General features: G+C 45.4%; 1 protein-coding gene across 2 annotated transcripts in view; it reads right to left on the bottom strand.

Annotated features, from left to right (window-relative positions):
* Positions 1–22,687, bottom strand: part of CCNYL1 (cyclin Y like 1) — a 261,805-nt gene that overhangs the window by 163,274 nt on the left and 75,844 nt on the right. For both annotated transcript variants that reach the window (XM_029606368.1, XM_029606367.1), the window contains exons 2-3: positions 17,325–17,399; positions 9,891–9,925 (exon numbers count right to left, since the gene is read on the bottom strand). In XM_029606368.1, the coding sequence (XP_029462228.1) occupies positions 9,891–9,925; positions 17,325–17,399 (110 nt within the window). The remainder of the gene's footprint in view (positions 1–9,890; positions 9,926–17,324; positions 17,400–22,687) is intronic.

The following is a 22,687-nucleotide window of genomic DNA, read 5'->3' as shown; positions in this document are numbered from 1 at the left end:
GCAAGTAAGGTTAGAGATTTTTGTCTTAAAGTAGGTGGCAAGTTCATTGGCCTTGTTGAGCGCTTGTTGGTCAGGAATGGATGGGGGCGTTGGTTTGGTAAGAGATGAAACGTAAGAGAATAGAGCCTTAGAGACGAAGGTGAAATTGTGAATTCTTCTTGCATAGAAGTCCTTCTTTGTTTTGTGGATGACATTTCTGTAGGTGTTGAGGGTGGCTTTGTAGTCCAGACGAGCTGTGAGTGAGGGGTTTTTTCTCCAGCTTTGTTCTTTATTTCGTAGTTTTTGTTTCAGGGATTTGAGTTCCGGAGTGAACCACGGTTTTCTGTTGTCCCGTGCCGGTTGTATTTCTTTGGAGGAGATTGGGCAGAATTGATCTGCTATTTTGTTAGTGAGTTTGATCCATGAGGTGGTGGCTGTGTTGGCGTCTGAGAGGTCTAGTTGGTTGAGTTCTTTGGAGCATTGTTCGTTAAGTAAGTCCAGTGGGTACGGTTTCCTAAAATGAATGGTGGTTTTGGTGGTGGTGGTGTGTTTTTCGTTTTGAGGGTCGTGTCGATGATCTGGTGATCTGACCAGGGGACTGGTGTACAGGAGGGATTGGCATGGATGGATAAGCTGTCATTGATAAAGATGAGGTCTAATGTGTGACCTGCCTTGTGTGTGGGACCGCTGACTATTTGTGTGAATCCTAGGTGACTGAGGGAGGTAAGGAAGGTTTCGCAGTTTGTGGATTGAGGGACGGAGTCGATGTGTAAGTTGAAGTCTCCAAGGATGATGGTCGGTTTGTCTGAGTTGAGGTGTTTGGCTATCAGCTCTATTAAAGGAGAGGGGTTAGCGTCTAGAGTTCCTGGTGTAGCGTAGATGAGGCATATTTGAAGTTGTTGAGATTTGAACAGGGAGAATTCGAGTTTTGTAGTGGAGTATGACTGTTGTATGGTTAGGCCCAGTTGTTTTTTTGCAGCAAGTAGGAGTCGTCCTCCTCTTTTCTTGGGTCTAGGTATTGAGAAGAGGTCAAAGGTTTGTGTTGGTAGTTGGTTTGTTAGTGCTATATCTGATGGTTTTAACCAAGTTTCAGTTATTGCACATATGTCTGGGTTGTTGTCTATAAGGTAATCATTGAGTATGTGCATTGAATAGGGTTACAGTGAAAAGTGAGAGGCCTAGAAGTTGTGTGATGGGAGATGTCATGATAGAGAGGAGTCTTTGTTGTCTGGCTATGTGAATTGGGTCTGGTAAAGTGTTCGTTCTGGATTTTCTCTTGATTGTGGGAATAGGATGGAGGTGCATCTTTGTGTGATGTATTGCCGGGAGGAAGGTAAGGGGTAAGCCAATAACAGAATATTTTCTATATGGTAGGTATTATCCCTGGAGGGTGTTGTCTTTCTGGCTGCCCTCGGGCTGCACTAAGGGGCGCACAGAGGGGCTGGCCCCTTTTTCGCGCTCCTTCGACGCGCGACGCCTAAGATCTGTCCGTCTCTTTAAAGGGCCTGCAGTCGCGTCTGAGTGCCGTCGTAGGGGCGACTCGTCTGGATTGGCTGGTTCGGTGTTGGGGGCGTCAGGTAGGTGGCCTGGAGCGGCGCCGAGCGTCTGATTCGGTCACGTGGTCGGTGCGGGCCTGTCGGAGGTAGGGGCGAGGTTGTGAAAGCCTTACCCCGATGGGCTGCTGCGCCGCTCTCCCTCCCAGCTCCCTGTCCGGTCCTCGTGGGGCTTCCGATGGCCTGTGCTGCAGGTAAGAGGTTCTCTCTTAGAACTTACCACCCAGGAAAGAGATCTAGACATCATAGTGGATAACACATTGAAACTGTCAGTCCAGTGTGCTATGGCGATCAAGAAAAGCAAACAATGTTAGGAATTATTAGAAGGGAATAAAAAAAAAAAAAAAAAAAAAATCGGATGTCGTCATAATGCCTCTAATCACTCCATCGTGAGACTGCACCTTGAATACTGTGTGCAATTCTGGTCGCCACATCTCAAAAAGGATATAGCTGCACTGGAGAAACTGCAGAGAAGGGCAACCAAAATAAGGGGCATGGAACGGCTGCAGAAGTTAGGGCTGTACAGTTTGGAGAAGAGACTGAGGGGGGATATGATACAAGTTACAAAACCATTAAAGGACTTGAACAAAGTTAATGCAAATCAGTTATTTACACTCTCAGATAATAGAAGGACCAGGGGACACTCCATGAAGTTAGCAAGTAGCTCATTTAAAACAAATCGAAGAACATTCTTTTTCTGGAACTCTTTGCCAGAGGATGTGGTTATAGAAGTTAGTGAAACTGGGTTTAAAAATGGTTTGGATAAGCTCCTAGTGGAAAAATCCATAAACTGCTATTACAATAATTAAGCAATGGTAGCTTGTGATTTCTCTAATGTTTGGGTACTTGGCAGGTTCTTGTGGTTTGGATTGGCCACTGTTGGAAACAGGATACTGGGCTTGATGGACCCTTCTAGATGTAGCATTAAATAGCTCCAGGCTATACTTCATAACTGCCCATTCTTAGTTTCCCTTCAAACTGCTATTTTCGCTCTGGTCTCTTAGTCTAGGCCAGTTTCAATGAAAAATCCCACAGGGTTGTTAAGTACCATACAGGCCGATTCAGTAAAGTCCGCCGGTGTGCGCGATTCAGTATTTAAATTAGGTGGTGCGGTAGAAACAGGCAAAAGGAGACCCTAGGACCACTAGCGCGTCCATAGCGCCTCCTTTTAGCCTGGAGCGGCGGCTGTCAGCGGGTTTGACAGCCGACACTATTTTGACGGCGTCTGTTCTCAAGCCCGCTGACAGCCACGGGCTCAGAAACCGTACACCGGCAAAATTGAGCGTCTGGTATTCGGCCAAACAGCCGCCGGCCCATTTTAAATTTTTTCTTCTTTTTTAAACTTTTTTTTACTTTTTTTTTTTTTACTGCTTTTCTGTGCACTTTCGACAGAAACTAGCGCCTACCTTTGGGTAGGTGCTAATTTCTTAAAGTAAAATGTGCGGCTTGGCTGCACATTTTATTTACTGTATCGCGCGGGCATACCTAATAGGGCCATCAACATGCGTTAAAATAGCTGAAACAGCAACTGTAAAGTAAAAAAAAAAAAAAAGTTCATTGTCAGATATAAAACCATCCTGAAGAATTCTGAAAATCTGCTCATGGCAGCTCAAGCTGTACTAGCTACTATATAGCCCATGCTGCCTTCTCCCATATATTCCCTATTTGCCTTTTTTGCTCCCTTTTCATCTCCCTCCCCCAGCCTCTTACCCTCCCACTGCAGTCTCACCCTCCACATCTCTAATAGGAGTTCATCTGAACTTGATGGCATCAGGCTGTCTCGGGCCACACTAGCAGCTCCCTCCTCCTGCTCACAAAGCCATTCAGGCTACTCGTAATTAACAAGGAGGACTGTTGAGGGCTGTATACAGAAACACACACATGCCTAATTAATAGTATCAATTATTTTCACAGCAGAATGGGAGTAAATAACCGGTTAGAACTGCAAACTGCAATTCAATTCCCCTATTCATCATTTACTCTGCAACCTTTGGAAAAATGAAACTTGAAACCTAAAATCAGAAATCCTAGTTATGTTTCTCAACTAATTTAATTGAAACACTGGTAAAATACTATTCCACCACAAACACACATATGCAAAGAAAAATATCTACAAGTATAGGAAAAACACCACTTCCCCTAATATTTTCTCACATCTCCAATTGCACAAATGTATTGAATTCAACTAGAAAAAAAAAAAAAAGTATCCAAGTAGTACCTGGGCTGCAAGACAAATACGGTTTTTTTGTACTCTCAAAGAGCTCCTAATTAGCTGGATAAAAACACTTAAATTTACAATTTATAAACACCTAAGCCCTAAGCAACATCACATACACAAGACAAAGAAATAGTAATAAGACCAAGCTACTCCCAAATGCACCTTAGACCCGTGCAGATAGTCTGTGTATGAATATATTAACAGGTCCTAGTCCTCATCCTTGAGGCTACACTATTCACTTTTCTCCACTGCAAATATGTCTTTGCAAAATATCAAGTCACAACGGTTATATTTTCCCAATTAGAGAATGAAATAATCAAGGGAGACTAAAACATCAAGAACAGGTAAAATCATGCAAACTTGTTCAATACCTAATGAGGGAAGGGAAATGGAAATATATGTAAAACTAATATTACCCATTTAACCTGTGTGTTGAAATGCCAATTGCTCCTAGATATCAGCCCAAATTATTTTAAGTTCAGAATTTGTCTTATTGCATAAGTTTCATGCACATCTCTCTCACCAATTAAAAAGTGCAAATAAAAGTGAAAGAGGTGCTGTGAATATCTGTAAAATGTCAGCCGATATTAATAAGCCCCAGAGTGATCTGCAGTGCATACTCACTTTCTGAAATATAGTATTACATCTCCTATTTCTAAAGGTGGTCATGACTACCAGTACATGAATTAGTAAGAAAAAAAAAAAAAACGAACATAATGAACTTGTGGCATGTACAGCCTGCAATAAGAAACAGCAATGGAAAACGGTTTGGCCTAAAAATGTGAAATTTAGTAATATGAAGGTAAGTCAGTAAGTAAGTCACAAACATACAAGGGATTAAAATTCATGAAATGTATTTAAATGCAAAAGATGAATTATTTACTGTGAAATATACAGAATATAGTCACAAACAGTTTTTTGGGAAAAAACTACTTTTCAACGTAATCGCCGCAAACATTTATACATTTGTCCCAGCGTTTGAAAAGTCCGTCAAAACCTTCTGCGTAAAAGTCTTTTGGCTGGCATCGTAACCAGCGCTTCACCTCTTGTTCCACTTCATCGCTGGTGAAATGTTTACCACCGAGATGGCTTTTCAGTTTGCCAAACAAGTGAAAATCGCTGGGTGCCAAATCCGGACTGTATGGTGGATGTTCAAGAACTTCCCAGTGCAGGTTTGCAATTGTCTGACGAGTCTCATTCGAAGTGTGTGGTCTGGCATTATCGTGAAGAATCAGCACTCCTCTTTTCCAGATATGGGCGTTTTCTACGAATAGCTCCTTTAAGCTTTAATAGAGTAGCACAGTAGGAAGCCGAATTAACAGATTCACCACGCTTCTGAAAAATGGTTAAAAGATTATCCCATCTCGGTCCCAAAACACAGTCAACATCACCTTTCCTGCAGAAGGCACAAGCTTAAACTTTCTCGGTGTCTGTGATAGTGGATGCTTCCACTGCATGGAATCGCGTTTCGCTTCTGGTTGATAGTGGTGCACCCATGACTCGTCACCAGTAACAATACGTGCCATCATTGATTCACCTTCGTTTGCATAACGGCAGAAATTTTCCAAACACCCACCCATCCGGTTGTTCTTATTGTCTTCGGTCAGCTGTTTGGGAACCCATCTTGCACAGACTTTGCGAAAGTTCAATGCATCGTGCACTAAGGAATATGCTAATCTGTGAGAACACCCAATTTCTTTGGCAACTTAGTCAATTGTTACCCTCCGGTTAGGGCGAACCATCTCTTCAACCTGCTTCACAGTTGCCTCTGTCGCAATCTCTATAGGTCGACCAGGTCTGGTTTCGTCGTTCACGTTGGCACGTCCTTGTGCAAATTTATCAGTCCAGTTATAAATTGCTTTACGCGAAAGACATTTCTCTCCATATACTAGATAATTTCTTTATGAATGTCTTTTGCCACTAAGCCCTTAGCCCATAAAAATCGGACAACAGCATGTTGTTCTTCGACCGTACAATCTGTCAACACGGCAGCCATTTTCTTTGTGTACACAGCCCCTGCGCATGCACAGTTTAAATAACTATTTATGTACATAAGCACTTCTAAGGTGCTGCCATCTATGGAATATGACAACATTACAGATATATGTTTTATTACCTTAGTAGAAATTTGTGACTTACTTACTGACTTACCCTCGTAGTTTACAACTATTTTCTTGTTGTCCCTATAGAGAACCATATTTGTAGAATAAACTGACAAAGAAATAAACTCTAGGATGTGCACAGAAAAAAAATTTCAATTTGGTTTGTTATTTCAGTTCCACTGACATTTTCAATTTGTTTTGATGTCATTTCATTTGCTTCCACGAAAGTCAGTTAGGGAAGCATTACATCCTATTTTGTACTAATACTGGGGATCTTCCATCCAAGTTTAATGAAGCTTGTAGGCAGACATCAGCAGAAGAGGGAACAGTACTTAGACACCAAGGGTGGTGAGACGAGACACCAACAGTATCATGAAAATCCCAAAGCACCATGAGAGGGGTAAAATAAACACAGTAGTAAAAACGCTCCAAGAGAGGGCCAAAGGCCAACAACAACTACACCAACACCCCAAGACACAAAATACAGAGTAAGGCAACAAGAGCAGTGACAATGCAGCAAGATGATGAAGCTAAGAGAGGCAAGGCAGGAGGAGCAAGGCTTCAAGATACCATGGCATCCAGAGAGGAGCAGGGAAGAAATCTTTGTGTATGGTTTTCTTTCTGGGGTCTTGTACAACCAGTAGAGAAGCCAGGCAGAAAGAACATGCTAGGCAGCAGCAGAAAGAGCGGCAAACACAAAACAGCAAGATGCTGAGGCCTAAAAGCAAGGGCATTGGTTTAATGCAGCTATACACTCAGGCCTCCTATCACTTCCATGGATATTCAGGGAAATCTAGTAGAGAGGTTTCTCTTAAAAAAAAAACAATTTTTCCACAAACACCAACAATAGCCGTGAATGATGTGGACTCACAATGTCCTCTACAATGAGAATATATGTTTACTAGGCATTCTGGCTTGTGGACAGGAAAGAACACACTGGACAATCTTGGCAAGATCACATCAGATTGCAGCCTTGTGTGTAGTATGCCAACAGGCTTAGTATATGACCTTGATGAGTCGTCAAGACAAATTTGTACTGGGCATCTCTTGCTATGAAGGGAAAGGAGAATACTAGTCTACTGCCAACTGCTGAAGCTATTTATTAAAAAGTTCTTATGGTCCGCTACTTCCTCAGTGTTCAGAGCGGATTTCAGTTTCAAACATACATAAACACACAAAGTTAAAAAAAAAAAAAAAAAGCAAGTTTGCTTACCGTGAACGGTGTTTCCATAGATAGCAGGATGAATTAGCCATGCTGACCCGCTCCAGGACTGTAATGCTGAACAAAACCCAACCTGTCACCTCTATAAGGGAAGGCGCTAGGGGGTTCAATTTAGGAGGTGACTTCCTTGATCCTTTGAGCAAAGGTCAGGGTCGATAGACTAGTACCTATCTCCCCAGAAACTGCCATTAACGAGTCTTCCTTTTGCAAATGGTACATACTACTGTTTAAAAGATGGCCAGATACCTTCCTTCTGATGGCCTTTCAACAGTGAATCATTCTGTAAAATGCCGATCTTCCTCAACTGTAAAGTGCCTCCATACATTTGATGTCTTATAAGATCCCTTCTTTGGATCCTTGGTTGCTGCTGCTGGGGCTGAGGGTGAACCAGGAAGTAAAAAAGATTAGATGGCTTTTATGCTCTACACTACCTGCTGTTCTTGGGGTGCAATCTTGACCCTGGCAGAATTGCTTTCAGCCAGTAGCTGCTCACTGGATATCATGCTAGTAACTAGGTTCTCCAAACCTCTCTCTGCTACTAGGTCCTCTGTATCTCCTTCCTCTAATTCTTCAAATCACTCACACGATTCATCTGAATGAATCAGCTAGACAAAGATCTGCTGCAGACACTGGTCAAAGCAGAAAAGGGAACCGTACTGATTTTGGCTGATGTTCTTTTACTCCTAGTGTACCAACACTCCTGCTGCAACCCTCCACTGTGTTGATTATTTCTGCCTGTGCACCATACTAACAATGGACATGAGAGCAGGCAGCTGCAGCTCCACCTTTTCAGTCAGCCCTCCCCCTCTTTAGTTGGCTTACCCTTTTGAAAAAAAAATATCTTCAGAGCTTGATAGGAAGGCTCCTGGTCATCCTCCTATGCCTCATTACCACTACTACTTATGCTAGCTCCATGTCTCTGAAGGAAGATCCTTCATCTTCCTCTCCTATTGCCATGATGCCAGTGACATGAGAGAATTTATTAATTACTACAGATCACAAGTGGGTAAGGACTTTCAGATGTTACAATGTGTCCATACTAGGAAGTATAAAAAGACAGTAGATCAGTCAGGCACTTATCACACAGAGTACAGTGAGTAAACCCATTTTGCTTAAGTAATATGTACAGTAAGAAAATAAGTCCCGGGGAGGGAGGGGGGAAGCTGGCCGTGATTGTTGGCACAATGTCTGTAGAAGAAGTAGATTATATTGATAATAAGACCTGTATGACCTTCTCGGATAAGGACTTTTAAAAGAGAGTCTTCTGCTGGAAGGGTGTGGTTCAGCTCTTGTAGAAAGCAACTGGACTGCCATAATTTGTTCTTTATTCTGGGATACGGTTTCTATCAATTTTTCATCAAAAAGATTGCCGCGCAGACATGGCAGATCATCAAGTTTGGTGTGTACATCATCCCGAATGAATGCTGCTTGCTCTCAACCAGGTCATGCAATGTAGTCCAACAGAAGCAGCAGATATGCACACCGTGGTATTCAAGGAGCTACTTAATGTTTGGGTACTTGCCAGATACTTGTGATTTGGATTGGCCACAGTTAGAAACAGGATAGTAGACTTGATGGACCCTTGGCCTGACCATGTATGACATATCTTATGTTCCTATGAATGGAATTAACTTTGAATAGTCAAAAAGCAGAATATAAATCAAAATAATTAAAATAAAACCACCAGCCTGCTTTACCTATAAAATTATCTTTTCTTCACTAAGTTTTGAAGCAAGAAGCTTCAGAACCTCTGCCTCTTTCCAAGATTCAACAGAGGAATGACTGAGAACAAAATGGTTATTGCATGAATTGCTCTTAATTTCACTTTCACCTGAAAAAATGGTTAAGTCATGACATGCAACTGCCAGCTAAGAGGCTGGCTGAAAAAATGTGAAATATGATTAGCCCTGCTCCTTCCTTGTCTCATCCCCAAGTAGTTCCACTCTGTCTGGCTTGAAGTACAAAAAAAATGCATGCCTTTCTTCCTCCTGAGATTTTAATGGGACTAAACTAAATGAACTGAAAAGGATTTAGATTTTTCAGGAACTACAGCTAATCAATTCAGTTAATCTAAACCAAACGAACAGAAAAGATTTCAGTCAATAGATCAAAATGAGCACACTTACCTAAATACCTATTGTAAAGTCAAAGTTTTATAAGATACAACACTGGTCTTTACCTGAAATTTTATTTATTTATTTTTATTGGGACCAGAGTTTTCCTCCTGCACCTTTGGGTTCCCAGCTCAGTTGGAATCAGCTGCTACTGAGCTGTGGCACCAGCAGCTTCCACTCAATTACATGAGTTCCCCCCTTATTTTTAAATCCTCCTCCAATTCAGTCCAGCTATTGTAGAGACTATCCTGTCAAGGCCACAAACTATGGCTCCCTCCAAAAGCAAGCTAACATGGACCCTAAACCTTGCTACTAGATGTCACCTCTAAGCAATAGTCAAGACTCCGTAACTTCCCCTCCAGGGAATGTGAACACCACCTCTGCAGCACTCCCAGACCTGGGTGTACTGTTTTATTTATTGGTCTAATCTTAAATGTAAAACAAGTATTTTATGTTTGCAAAAGCTGTTACCTGCCCGGAACATTAGAGGAGCAAGAGACAATTTTAAATAAATCAATCCATTTCTCTATATGGCAGCACACCACTGGGCCAGTTCATGTGAATACTTTGATAATTGTTTTTTGTTTGCTTTTTTTTGGTGCGAGTATATATTCTACTCAAATTTTCACTTTTAATGTTTTATGTAATGAAATATATATGCACATTTCTAGAGACTTAATAAAGCTAGTTTGTTTCACTTACATGGTTGAAGTGATTACTCTTCCTCTTCTCTCTCACTGGGAAGAAGGAAGGAAAAAAAATCTTGTCAATGCCAAAGAGAAACAAAAATCAGCAAAGTATATTCAGTCAATATCAGTGAATCTCCATTTTTAAAAAAAAACCCCTCCCAAAAAAAAAAAAACCCGCCAGAAAGGAGAAATACTGTAAAGACTAACTAAAGAATCTAGAACCAGGTAAATTACTTAGATAATTCCTTCAAAATACTTTACTGAGCCAAGGGCATAGGCTCAAAAAAAAAAAAAAAAAAAAAAAAAAAAAAAAAAGACAGAACATGGAGCTTAAGTTACAGTGCAACCAAGAATCCCATAAAAGACAAATACACCATACATTCACTTCAAAAGATCCAAATGTGACAGTAAAAATAAAGGCACCAAAATATTATAATACCTACTCAAAGACCTGAACTATTCCATATTTGTCACTTCAGAAAAACTGATAAAATGAGGAAATGCTTTCAAGCATTATGGAATACAAATTATGGGTGGTTTTTGTCCTTAATTTCAATGAAAAGCTACTAATAAAATATTAAAATTAGTTACAAGGTATTAATTGTGGGCTTGTCACTTTGGTATCTAATCCGTCAAAAGCAATTTACCAAGGGACAGCATCCCTTCCTGTGTGCTCTCCTCAGTTTGCTAAAGCAATCATTGGGAGCTAGCTCTGAGACGGATGTTAAGTCCTGCATTAAGACTGTGCACTGAAATCCACTGGATTTCAGTGCACAGTTTAACACGGGCACTATAAATAAATAAATATTAAACTCCCAATGCAGTCAGCAAGTAGTATGCTAATATATCAGGCGTTAAAAATGTGTGCATGCAACACAGGCCAACCGCACATTTTAACTTGGGTAGTACAGGAGTCTGACAATGTGTCAATAAAAAAAAAGGTTTTGTGCTCATAAGCCTTATGCGCACAAAACATGATTTATATTTATTTTGTTCGCAGAAAATATACTTTATGCACACAAAATGCTTAGTGCAAAAAAATATTTTGTGCACATAAATCATATGCACAGAAAACACGTTTTGTGTACACAAAGCATGTTTTCTGTGCATAAATCCAGACTGCAGGTTCTGGCACCAGAACTCCTGCTTCTGCCCATAGACTAACAGTAGCACTGAAAACATTACTGCAGTGCACCTCTCTGCTTTTGGGGAAAGGGGAGGGGTAATAACTAATGCCTTCACAAACAGGACTTTTGTGAGGCAACTAAGCAATGGAGAAAGTACTTACCTGATAATTTTATTTTCCTTAGTGCAAACAGATGGACTCAGGACCAATGGGTATAGTGTATAGGATAGCAGATAGGAGACAGAGTCAGATTTCAAGCTGATGTCAGCCTACGTATACCTGTGCAGGAAGCTTAGTTCTTCAGTATTCTCCTCGAAAAGCAATTGTGGCTATATGTGTGTTTTAATAACTTGATTAACTAGGACTGGTTCAACTGATTTCCAAGGTGGAGCCCGCCAGTGCATTCAACCGAGTATCGCAGACACCCGGCAACTCGGGTGTCTTGAACTAGGGGTAATACCTGGCTTACCCATGCTTGTCTTGTTCTCTGGGATCGTCACCAGAGGTTTCTGGATCTCACTGCAGCCGTGGGCGGGATGCTGAGTCCATCTGTCTACACTAAGGAAAATAAAATTCATTTCCTAGCATGTAGCAGATGGACTCAGGACCAATGAGATGTACAAAAGCTACTCCCAAACAGGGTGGGAGGCTGCCCGTGGCCCTCTTAGTAATGCCCTTGCAAATGTGTCCTCCCGGGCCTGGACATCCAGGCAGTAGAACCTGGAGAAGGTGTGTATGGAGGACCACTTCGCCGCCCGACAGATCTCGGCAGGCGACAGCATCTTGGTTTCTGCCCAGCACACTGCCTGGGCACTTGTAGAAGTGGAGACTTCCCTGCCTCTACGTAGGCCGCCCTATTACTTCTTTGATCCAGCGGGCTATGGTTGCCCGTGAGGCCGTTTCCCCTTGTTTCTTCCAGCTGTGAATGACGAATAGGTGGTCCATCTTTCATATGGATCCTGATCTTTCCAGGTATTGGACTAGGAGTCTGCCGACGTTTAGATAGCGAAGACGGTGTGAGTCTTCAGAGTCCTTATGTTAGTCTGGAGATGGTAGCGATATGGTTTGGTTTAGATGAAATTGAGAAACCACTTTCGGAAGAAAAAGAAAAAAAAAAAAAAAAAAAAAGAGGGGACCGTGTGTAGTTGTATGGCTCCCGGTGTGAACCTGAGGAACGGTTCTCGACAGGATAGGGCTTGAAGCTCGGATATGCGACGGGCTGAACCTATTGCCACTAGGAATGCAGTCTTCAAGGTCAGGAGTTGTAATGGCAGACAGCGAGTAGGTCCGAAGGAAGCTCCCGTTATGGAATCTCAATCTAGTACTAGACTTCCTAGGGGCACCGGCCATTTTAATGGTCGGATTTGTGTGATCCCTCTGAGGAAGCGGGAAACGTCTGGATGGGTTGATAGACTGATGCCGTCCACTTTGTTTCTTAAGCAGGCCAGCGCGATCACCTGAACCTTGAGGGAGTTGAGAGACAACCCCTTCTTCAAGCCATCCTGCAGAAATTCTAGGATCATGGGGATTTTGACTGTCCGTGGGAGGATGTTGCGGTCCTCACACCAGGCTTCGAATATTCTCCATATTTGTATGTAAGCTAGAGACGTGGAGAACTTGCATGCTCGGAGCAAGGTGTCAATCTCTGCCTTAGAGTATCCATTCTTCAGGCGAGTCCTCTCAATGGCCAGACCGTAAGAGAGAATACAGTTGGGTCTTCGTGGAGGATCGGTCCTTGCTGGAGAAGGTCCCTGTGTGGAGGTAGGCTCAGAGGGTTCCCCGCAAGAAGTCTTCGCATGTCTGCATACCCATGGCCTTCTTGGCCAATCCGGTGCCACTAGAAGTACTAGCTCCCTGTGGCGTTCTCTTGCGGATGATCCCGCCCAGTAGTGGCCATGGGGGAAAGGCGTACAGCAGGTCTTCCTGTGGCCAGGTCTGGACGAGGGCGTCTATTCCCTGGGATTGCAGTTCGCGTCTGCAGCTGAAGAACTTGGGAACTTGTGCGTTAGACCGGGTTGCCAGGAGATCCATGGCTGGAGTTCCCCAGCAACTTACATTCAACTGGAAGGCTGTGGTCAACAGCATCCATTCCCCTGGATCTAGACTCTCTTTGCTGAGATAATCCGCAGTGACATTGTCTTTTCCCGTGATGTGGGCGGCTGAGATCCCTTGCAGGTTTGCTTCCGCCCACGCCATTAGGGGGTCTATTTCCAAGGACACCTGCTGGCTTCTGGTTCCTCCCTGGCGGTTGATGTGGGCAACTGTTGTAGCGTTGTCAGACATGACTGACAGATTCACCCCGGAGTCTGTGGCTGAATTGTAGGCAGGCCAGTCTGACTGACTGGGCTTCCAGTCTGTTTATGTTCCATCCCGACTCTTCCTTGTCCCATTGCCCCTGGGCCTTCAGTTCCTGGAACTGGGCTCCCCACCCTTGCAGGCTCACATCCGTGGTGAGCAAGATCCAGATCAGTGGGGATAGTCTTACTCCCTTGCTCAGATGGTCTTCCTGTAGCCACCACTGGAGCTGGGCCTGAACCTCTGCCAGTAGCTGGAGGCGAATGGAGTAGTTCTGGGACATTGGGTTCCATCGTGACAGTAGGGAACGTTGAAGTGGGCGCATGTGGGCCCTTGCCCATGGAATGACTTCTAGGGTTGATGTCATGAGGCCGAGGACTAGGAGTTAGTCCCATACCTTGGGGCAAGCATAGTTCAACAGTTTTCGCAACTGGTCCATCAGTTTCCTTCTCCTTGTATGGGAAAGAACAACCTTGTCTTGTTTGGTGTCGAACTGGACCCCCAGGTACTCTAGCAATTGGGGGGCTGCAGGCAGCTCTTGGCTGTGTTGTCGACCCACCCGAGATTCTGCAGTATATTCTTGACTCTGGTGGTCGCCTGGTAACTTTCCTCCGGAGATTTTGCCCTTACCATTCAGTCGTCCAGATACGGGTGAACAAGGATTCCTTCTTTCCTCAGTGTCGCCGCCACTACCATCATGATCTTGGTGAACGTCCGAGGAGCAGTAGCTAGCCCGAAGGATAGCACCCGGAATGATGGTCCACTATCGCAAAGCGGAGGAAGTGCTGATGGTCGTGATGGACTGGGATGTGGCGATATGCTTCGGACAGATCTAGAGACATCAGGAATTCTCCCGGTTATACCGCCCTTATGACTGAACATAGGCATGCGGAAGTGTGGTACCCTCAGGAAGCGATTGTCTTGAGGTCCAGGATTGGCCTGAATGTGCCATCCTTTTTGTGGACGATAAAATAGATGGAACAGTGGCCAGTATTTTGATGCTTGAGCACTGTGGTTATCACCTTTAGGCTGAGCAATTTTGTCAGAGTGGTTTCCAATGCCGTCCTCTTGGAGAGGGAGTGGCATGGTGATCTCACAAATTTGTCTGGGGGGATGCTGTGGAAGTCCAGGTAGTATCCCTCCCGAATGAGGGTTAGGACCCACTTGTCAGATGTTATCTCAACCCATCTTTGGTAGAAGAGGGTAAATCTGCCCCCTAAGGCTTCTTTCCTGTGGATGGGTCTGTTGATTTTCATTGTGGGGTGCGGCTGGGACCTGTACCTGAGCCTGCTCCCCTCTTGTTGCGATTGTTCCGAAAGGACTGGCCCTGCCTGCGGGGCAAGGTGCTTAGTAGTATGTGTTCTTGTATGGTCTGAAGCGCTGGGTTCCTCTGCCCTTGGTTCTTCTGGGGGAGGAGCACCGATTTCTCTTGTCCCTGTCCTCCAGTAACCGAGGCACTGGAGATTCGCCTCTTATTGGCTAACTTCTCCAGTTTGCTTCCAAACAGGAGGGATCCTTTAAAGGGCATTCTCGTGAGTTTAGTCTTGGAGGTCACGTTGGCTGACCAATTTTGGAGCCATAGTTGCCTTCTGGCTGCCGCTATGGAGGAGACACCCCTGGCTGAGGTGTGCACCAGGTCAGAGGTCGTATCCGTGAGGAAGGATATCGCTGATTCTAATTGCGTCTCTGGAAAGAAGCAAGCAGGCACATGTCACCACGGTGCAGCAGGAAGCGATCTGCATGGTCATTGCTGCAACATCAAATGACTGTTTAAGGATGGATTCCTGACATCTGTCCTGGGCATCCTTGAGTGCAGCTCCTCAGACTGGGATGGTCATGCACTTTGAGATAGCGCAGACCATGGCGTCCACTTTTGGGAACTGTAGGAGTTCTTTGGGGTATAGGGCTTCTAGGGCCCGTCCTCCTTTGAAGCTGGCCTCTGGGGCATTCCATTCCAGGTGAATCAGTTGTTGTACGGCCTGCAGCATCGGGGAATAGCATGGGGCCTGACAGAAAACGACTAAAACTGGGTTCGTCTTTGCCTCCGATGTAGTACTCACGCCTGGAATGGCCAGCGTCTTCTGGGTCAGAGACACGAGAGCTGGTAGCTCGTCTTTGGAGCCGGTATGGTTGCATCCCTGGGGGGGGGGGGGGGGGGGGCGGGGATTTCCCCTTTCTCCAGGGAGTCAGATTCTTCCCCCGAGGCGTCTGTCCCCCAAGAGGAGGCTTTTGTCTGGATGGGGCACATCTGGGTAGATGCGAGAAACGCTTGGAAGGTCTTGTGCTTCTGGTGGAGACTGGGTTTGTGTCACAGGCAGTACCGATTATGCCTGGACAAAGGTTTGCAGCCCTTTGAAGAATTCCACCCAGGAAAAGGTCCCTGGGTCCATATTGAATCCAGTGGAGGCCCCCTGAGGTGCCCCCCTGAGTGTGTGCAGTCGGAGATGCAGAGATCCGGAGTACTATCATTGGTGGATCCGGATCCCTCTACTGGCTGTGGGGGGGGGGGGCCTTGCTTAGGTTCCCCCTGAGACTCTTTGCACTGCCGGCATAGAACAGAGGCCACTTCAGGTTGCGCAGCGGGCTTGTCCCTTGGCTTTCTTGGCCGGCGGTGCCATGCTTTGTGCGCGTGGAGTTGCTCAAAAGAGGAAAGGGAAAAAAAAAAAAAACAAAAAAACTCGTCTGTGCGTGTGCCAGGAGGCTTAGTTGTGCACTGAAGATGGGCATGCGGGGTGTGCACGCAGACTACAACTTTGTGCGCCTGGGCAAGATGTGCACACCGCTGTGTGTACAGCCCTGTTTATGCGGGCCGCTATGCACCTGGCACCGTTGTGCATACGGCACGGATGCATGCCTGGTTCACTGCTGTGCGCATGGCTCAGTTGTGCGGGCAATATGGTTATGAAGGGGGGGGAAATGGCGCTGACGACCACGCAGGCAAGATGGCGCCCCCCCAGGGTCTCCATCAGTGTGGGCCCTCACACCTCAACCCAATTTCACAGACGCCAGAGGGACGATCTGTGCGGCAATCCGAGCCTCGGAGACTGGAGGCTTAGAAAACGTTTTCTACCTTACCTGGTCTCGGCATTTCCCGGTTTTGTGCCGGGCGGTCTCCGGGAGAGGGAACTACCTTCGCCACTGCGCTCTGTATTCCACCCGCTGCCTCTAAGCCACCCAAGAGGCTAAGTCCACGCCGGGAGCTGGCTACTGGACCGAGGCTTACCTCTGAGGGATCTCGACTGGGGGAGGGACCCTTAGGTATCACCGCAGGAGAGCGGGGCTCGTCTTGTAGAGGTAAGATTTCTTTCTTCTTTGGTTTGGAATTTTTCTAACACTGTGCAAGCGTGTGTAGTGTCCCTATCTGCTTAGGAGACTAAGAAATACCAAAGAGCTAAGCTTCCTGCACGGGTATATGTAGGCTGACGTCAGCTTGAAATCTGATTCCGTCTCCCATCTGCTATCATGAGTACACTATACCCACTGATCCTGAGTCCATCTGCTACACGCTAGGAAATGTGTAGTTTTATACGTACATTTTTCATGTGCAAAATCCCTTGCTGCATCAGGACTACAGTTTGCGCACCTATGCGCAACTGCAAGTAAAACTGTGTACTTTTCTCCTTAGTGTATATACATCAGGCCCAATATTTGTAAACATGAACTTAACACGACTATGATTAGTTAACAGTAGGACTTAATGAGGCAGCACAAGGGGATATTAGAGGGTTTGATTTCCTGACAATCTGGTTAGTCTTAAGAACTAAAATGCTAAAGTTAGCACAATCTGAAGAAAGTAGCAAGTTACCTTACTGAAAGATTACTCAAGCCTTCTCCAATTGCTAAAAATGAGTCAAAATAGCCATTTCCCACAAGAATTTAGTAGCTACTTTTTTGTCTTCAATAACAGGATAATGCCAGGAAACTACTGATGGTTACATTTGCAATTACCTGCCTTAGACTAACATACCTATTATCTCAAGATTTTTTCACGCATGATCTATTACAAACAACCAATTTTTGACTCACCATCAGTCTGCGACTTGCTCAGGAAAATTGTGCTTGCCCTCGGGTGATCGGATGGGTTGGATTCCAAAGCTAACTCTGAAAATACAAGATAGGAAGATAAATGTGTAGTTTTCCATGAGTAGAAACAAACATGGACAGCAGAAAGACCAGATGGCCCAGTCTGCTCATCCTTCCAATTAATTTAGCATTATAATTCTCATCACTTCCTTAGAGTCCCTATATTTATCCCATGCTTTCTTGAATTCAGATACTGTTTTTGTCTCCACCACCCTCTCTATAAAGAAATGTGTCATAAGATTACTCCCGAGTCTAACCCCTTTCAGCCTCATCTCATGACCCCTCATTCTAGAGCCTCCTTTCCACTGAAAAAGGCTCACCTCCTGAGCTTGCAAACCTTTGAGATATTTGAATGTCTCTACCAAATCTCCCCTTTCCTCTAGGGCAGACCTGGGCAAGGGGCGGCCCGCGGGCTGAATCCGGCCCGCCTACGGTCTGAATCCGGCCCGCCCACTGCTGAGGGCAGACGGGGAATGAGGCACTGCTGCCTTCCCTTGCAGAGGGAAGGCAGCAGTTCATTCTCCGCTCCCTCGCTCCCCGATTGGCCGGCCAATCGGGGAGCGAGGGAGCGGAGAATGAACTGGTTTTTTTTTTTTTTTTTACAGCGTCCGGGGGGGGGGGGGGGGGGGGGGGAGTGACTCGAGCGAAGGCACGCTGTCCGATTGGCCGGTGCTGGGCAAGCCTTGCCCAGCACCGGCCAATCGGGCAGCGTGTCTTCGCTCGAGTTTCTTTCCTACATATGTCACGGAGTTTTTTGCCAGTCTGCGGTGCGCGCTCCCGGTCTCTCCCGCTGCCGTTGCCGCTGGGCTGTCAGCACGTTCAAGCCCTGTGGAAACGGCAGCGGTGTTGGAAGAAGCTATGGCACCCGCGCCTGCCCCCCCCCCCTCCCGTGACCCGAAACAGGAAGTGATACACGGAGCGGTGCGCGGGAAGGAGAAAGAGCCGTGCCGCGTCGGCTGCAGCATCGGCCCCCGAGCAATTGAACCAGCCAGCAATCGAGAAAGGAGTCAGCAGCATGAGCCCCCGCAGGCCAAGAAAGAAGAATCCCTTCGGCCGCGGGAGGCTCATGCTGCTGACTCTTCTCGATTGCCAGCTGGTTCAATTGCTCGGGGGCCGATGCTGCAGCTGACGCGGCACGGCTCTCCTTCCCGCGCACCACTCCGTGTATCACTTCCTGTTTCGGGTCACGGGGGGGGGAGGCGCGGGAAGAAGAAAAGGCCAGCCGCGGGTGCCACAGCTTCTTCCAACACCGCTACCGTTCCCACTGGGCTTGAACGTGCTGACAGCCCAGCGGCAACGGCAGCGGGAGAGACCGGGAGCGCGCGCTGCGGACCGGCAAAAAACTCCGTGACATATGTAGGGGGAAGAGGAAGTGAGTAAGAGAGAGTGAGAAGCAGCCAGCCAGCCTGTGTGTGATTGAGTGGTCAGAGAGCTGATGTGTGTGTGTATGTGAGAGACAATGAAAGTGATTGCTCAGGGAGATGACTGATGTGTATGTGAGAGTGTGAGGCATTAGTCAGGGAGGTGACTGATGTGTGTGTGTGAGAGAGAAAAAGCATGGAAGTGAGAAGTCTGGGTATGTGGGAAAGCATGAGCATAAGAAGCCTGGAGTTGTGGGAGTGAGAAACCTGGGTGAGTGTGCATGCATGAGAGAGACTGCTTGGTAAGGTGACTGTGTGAGAGAAAAAGACTGGTGTGTGTGAATGTGAGAGAATGTGATTCAGGGAATGAGAAGCCTGTGCACGTGGAGAGTGAGCATGGAAATGAGAGACTGGTGTGTGTGAATGTGAGAGAAAGTGATTATGGGAATGAGAAGCCTGTGCATGTGAAGAGTGAGCATGGGAGTGAGAAACCCGGGTGTGTGTGAGACACATCATGGGAGGGAGAAGCCGGTATATCTGAAAGAGAACATGGGAGTGAGAGACTGGTGTGTGTGTGAGAGAGAGAAAGAAAGTGATTTTGGGAATGAGAAGCCTGTGCATGTGGAGAGAACAAGCATGGGAGTGAGAGACTGGTGAGTGAGTGAGTGTGTGTGTGTGTGTGTGTGAGAGAGACAGAGAAAGTGATTATGAGAGTGAGAAGACCATATATGCAAGTAGAACACGGTAGTGGGAAGCCTGTGTGTGTGTGTGTGTGTGTGTGTGTGTGTGTGTTGTGTGTGTATGGCATGAGAGAAACTGTTCAGGAAGGTGACTGGTGTGTGTGTGCCAAAGACTGTTTGGGAGATGATTGGTGTGTGAGAGACAGAAACTGGTCATGGGGGCATGACTGGTATGGTGTGTGTGAGAGAGACATGGGCACTAAGGAAGAGGACCATAAGTATAGAGCTTAGCTTCTACTGCTGCTTCTGGTGTGTGCCATGGCCTGCAGGGAAGGGGAGTAGGAGAGCTGCTGGAGGGGGTAAGTAAAGGTGGCTTTAAGTTTATTTTTCTTGACTGCCATTTTAATTGTGTGATGTCTGCTTTTTTGAAATATTTTATTGGTGTTTGGAGAATGTTTAATAGTTTTTATGAGTTTTTAATTGTTGGATGATATTCTGTTCATCGCTGTTTAGAAACATTTATTCTGCTTATTAGTATAGTTTTACAATTATTTCTGTTTGGAGATCTATAGCTGCTTGTTAGTTCTGTTTTCCTAATAAGAGGTGTATTGGTGTTTAGGGTCTGATGTAATATTTGTAGTGTTGCCTTTTCATAGATAGGGTTGCTCCTGTTTGAGTGTATTCCATAATACAGGTGTAACTGTGTGCGGATTAGTTTATGTGCATTACTACAGATCCTGGGAGTATGTTAGGTCGGTTCTGTGTCTGTTACCGAGATGAAATATTTTGCTAGCATGTAAGCGTTTGTATCGGTCTTATTTGTTGTGTTTTCTCAGAGGACATACATTGGTGGTAAACTGCTGTCTTTTCATAAGTAGGGCTATTGAGAACTGAGTTAATTATATTAGTCCGGCCCTCTAAAACCATCCCAATTTCTCATGCGGCCCCATGGGAAAATTAATTGCCCACCCCTGCTCTAGGGTATACATATTTAGATCTTTAAGTCTATCCCCATATGCTTCAGAATGGGGTCCACTGACTATTTTAGTAGCCACCCTCTGGACCAACTCCATCCTGTTTATATCCTTTTGAAGGTACAGTCTCCAGAACTGTACATAGTATTCCAAGTAAGGCAGTGGCATAGCCAGAACTGATTTTTTGGGTGGGCCCAAGGTTAAAGATTGGCTGTAGGCATAAACCCTACTAGCTGTACTCCAATGGGTTCCTACCGTGTTTCTTCGATAATAAACCCTACCCTGAAAATAAGCCCTAGCTTGATTTTCAGGATTTTTGGAGTAGGGCTTGAAATATAAGTCCTACTCCAAAAATAAGCCCTAGTTTTTAAGTGGATGCACGGTTCCACCTCAAGACTTGCCCGACCCCCCCCCTCCAAGACTTACCAAAAGTCCCTGGGGGGGGTGTCAAATTTACTTCATTGCACCCCCCCCCCAAAACTTGCCAAACTTCCCTGGTGGTCCAGCGGGGGTCCCGGGAGCAATCTCCTGCTCTTGGGCAGTCGGCTGCCAGTAATCAAAATGGCGCCGATGACCCTTTCCATGTGACCGGCTATTGGTGCCATTGGCCGGCCTCGGTCACATGTAGGAGCACTACCATGTGACATAGACGGGCCAATGGCACCCTCCCGGGACCCTCGCTGGACCACCAGGGAATTTTGGCAAGTTTTTTTTTTGGCGGGGGGAGGGGGGAGGTGCAATGAAGTAAATTTGAAGGGTTGGGGTGGGTTTGGGTTTGTTTTTTTTTTACACAACCCTGTTGTAAATTAATCAAATTTGAAGGGTTGGGGGGCAGCTGAAATAAAATCAGCCCAGTTGGCCATATGATAGTGCTGTGTTTCCCCAAAAATAAGCCCTAACCATTTTTTCTGAGCTAAAAAAGAATATAAGACCTGTCTTATTATCGGAGAAACATGGTAAGTAGTCTACCACAGCCCTTATGCATCATGAGTGAAACTTTTTAGAGTATTTTAACTCTTATTTCAGCATTTACCAACATTAAAACTTCCTTATTAATCTGTATTTTATTTTATATTTATTGAAATTTATAAATACACAAGAATATCAGGTAAAGATCAAAAGAACACCATCAGATCTAATCAATCATGTCATAAAACATAGTAATGTATTTTTTCATGAATCCTCTTTCCAGAAAGCGGGGATCACAACTACAATAAAACAATAACCACCATAAGAGTGGGTGTAGAAAAGTACAACAGTTCACATTACAACCCAACCTGGGGGAAGGGAGGAAAAAAAAAAAGGGCTCCCTCCACTGCTAATCTTTTGTGAAGTAACACAAACCCCCGAAAGAAGCACCTAGAACCTTGCTATACCATGTCATAACAGCTCTGACTCTCAGGAATCAACAGCAACCTTATAAAAAAAGAAGAAATACAAATACTACACCAGGCCCTAGAACATTAATACACCACCTACAGGGATAACAAAATAAGCCAGACTGCTACAAATTCCTACAAAGAAATTGCACGCTAGCAGCAATATTGTGCCTCAGTCATACAGGTAGACCCTTACCTAATACATAAATAAGGGACTACAATTTAGAAATAGAAACATGCAAACAAAACCAAAATAGAAAGCCTGAGAAACCAGACTGAATAGTGGAGCACAAGAGCAAAATACAAAATTATAAGAAATGCACATTCCCAAAGATGGCAATTTCCAACTGCCAAAATCTCAAAATATATATATTTTTACCTTTGTTGACTGATCTTTTAATTTTTCTAATCAGTTGGTCCCTTTTTCCTAATTCTTTTCTTCTCCACGGTCACTCTTCTTTGTTCCTTCTTTCCCCCATCTTCTTCCCGTTCTCTTAGACACACACATGCTCTCTCTCAGACTCCCTTACATACACAAGCTCTTACTCACACATTCAGGCTCCCATTCTTTCCCACACAAATACCCACACCCCCATTCTCACATGCACGCACCAGGCCTCACTGCCAAACTTCTTCTGCCGGAGGGATAAGCTCCCGTGGCGGCCTTGCTTCGGCGAGGCTTTCTTCTTCAGCCACCACAATGATGTGGTTGGAGGTGGCCAGGCCTCACTTGATGTCTGGTAGCCCTGATTGGGTAAGCCTGAGCCCAAAGTGGGCGAGTTGTGGCTCCTCCCAGGTCCACCTGTGGCTGTGACACTGAAGTAGGTCTTACCATGGACCTATACAGGGGCAATATCGCCTCCCTTTCTTTGCTGACCATCTTTCTCCTTATGCAGTCAAGCATCTTTCTGA

Source organism: Rhinatrema bivittatum, chromosome 6 (genome assembly GCF_901001135.1).
Source record: "Rhinatrema bivittatum chromosome 6, aRhiBiv1.1, whole genome shotgun sequence".
NCBI lineage: Eukaryota > Metazoa > Chordata > Amphibia > Gymnophiona > Rhinatrematidae > Rhinatrema > Rhinatrema bivittatum.
Note: the sequence above shows the minus strand (reverse complement) of the source record. Positions and strands in the feature narration are given on the sequence as shown.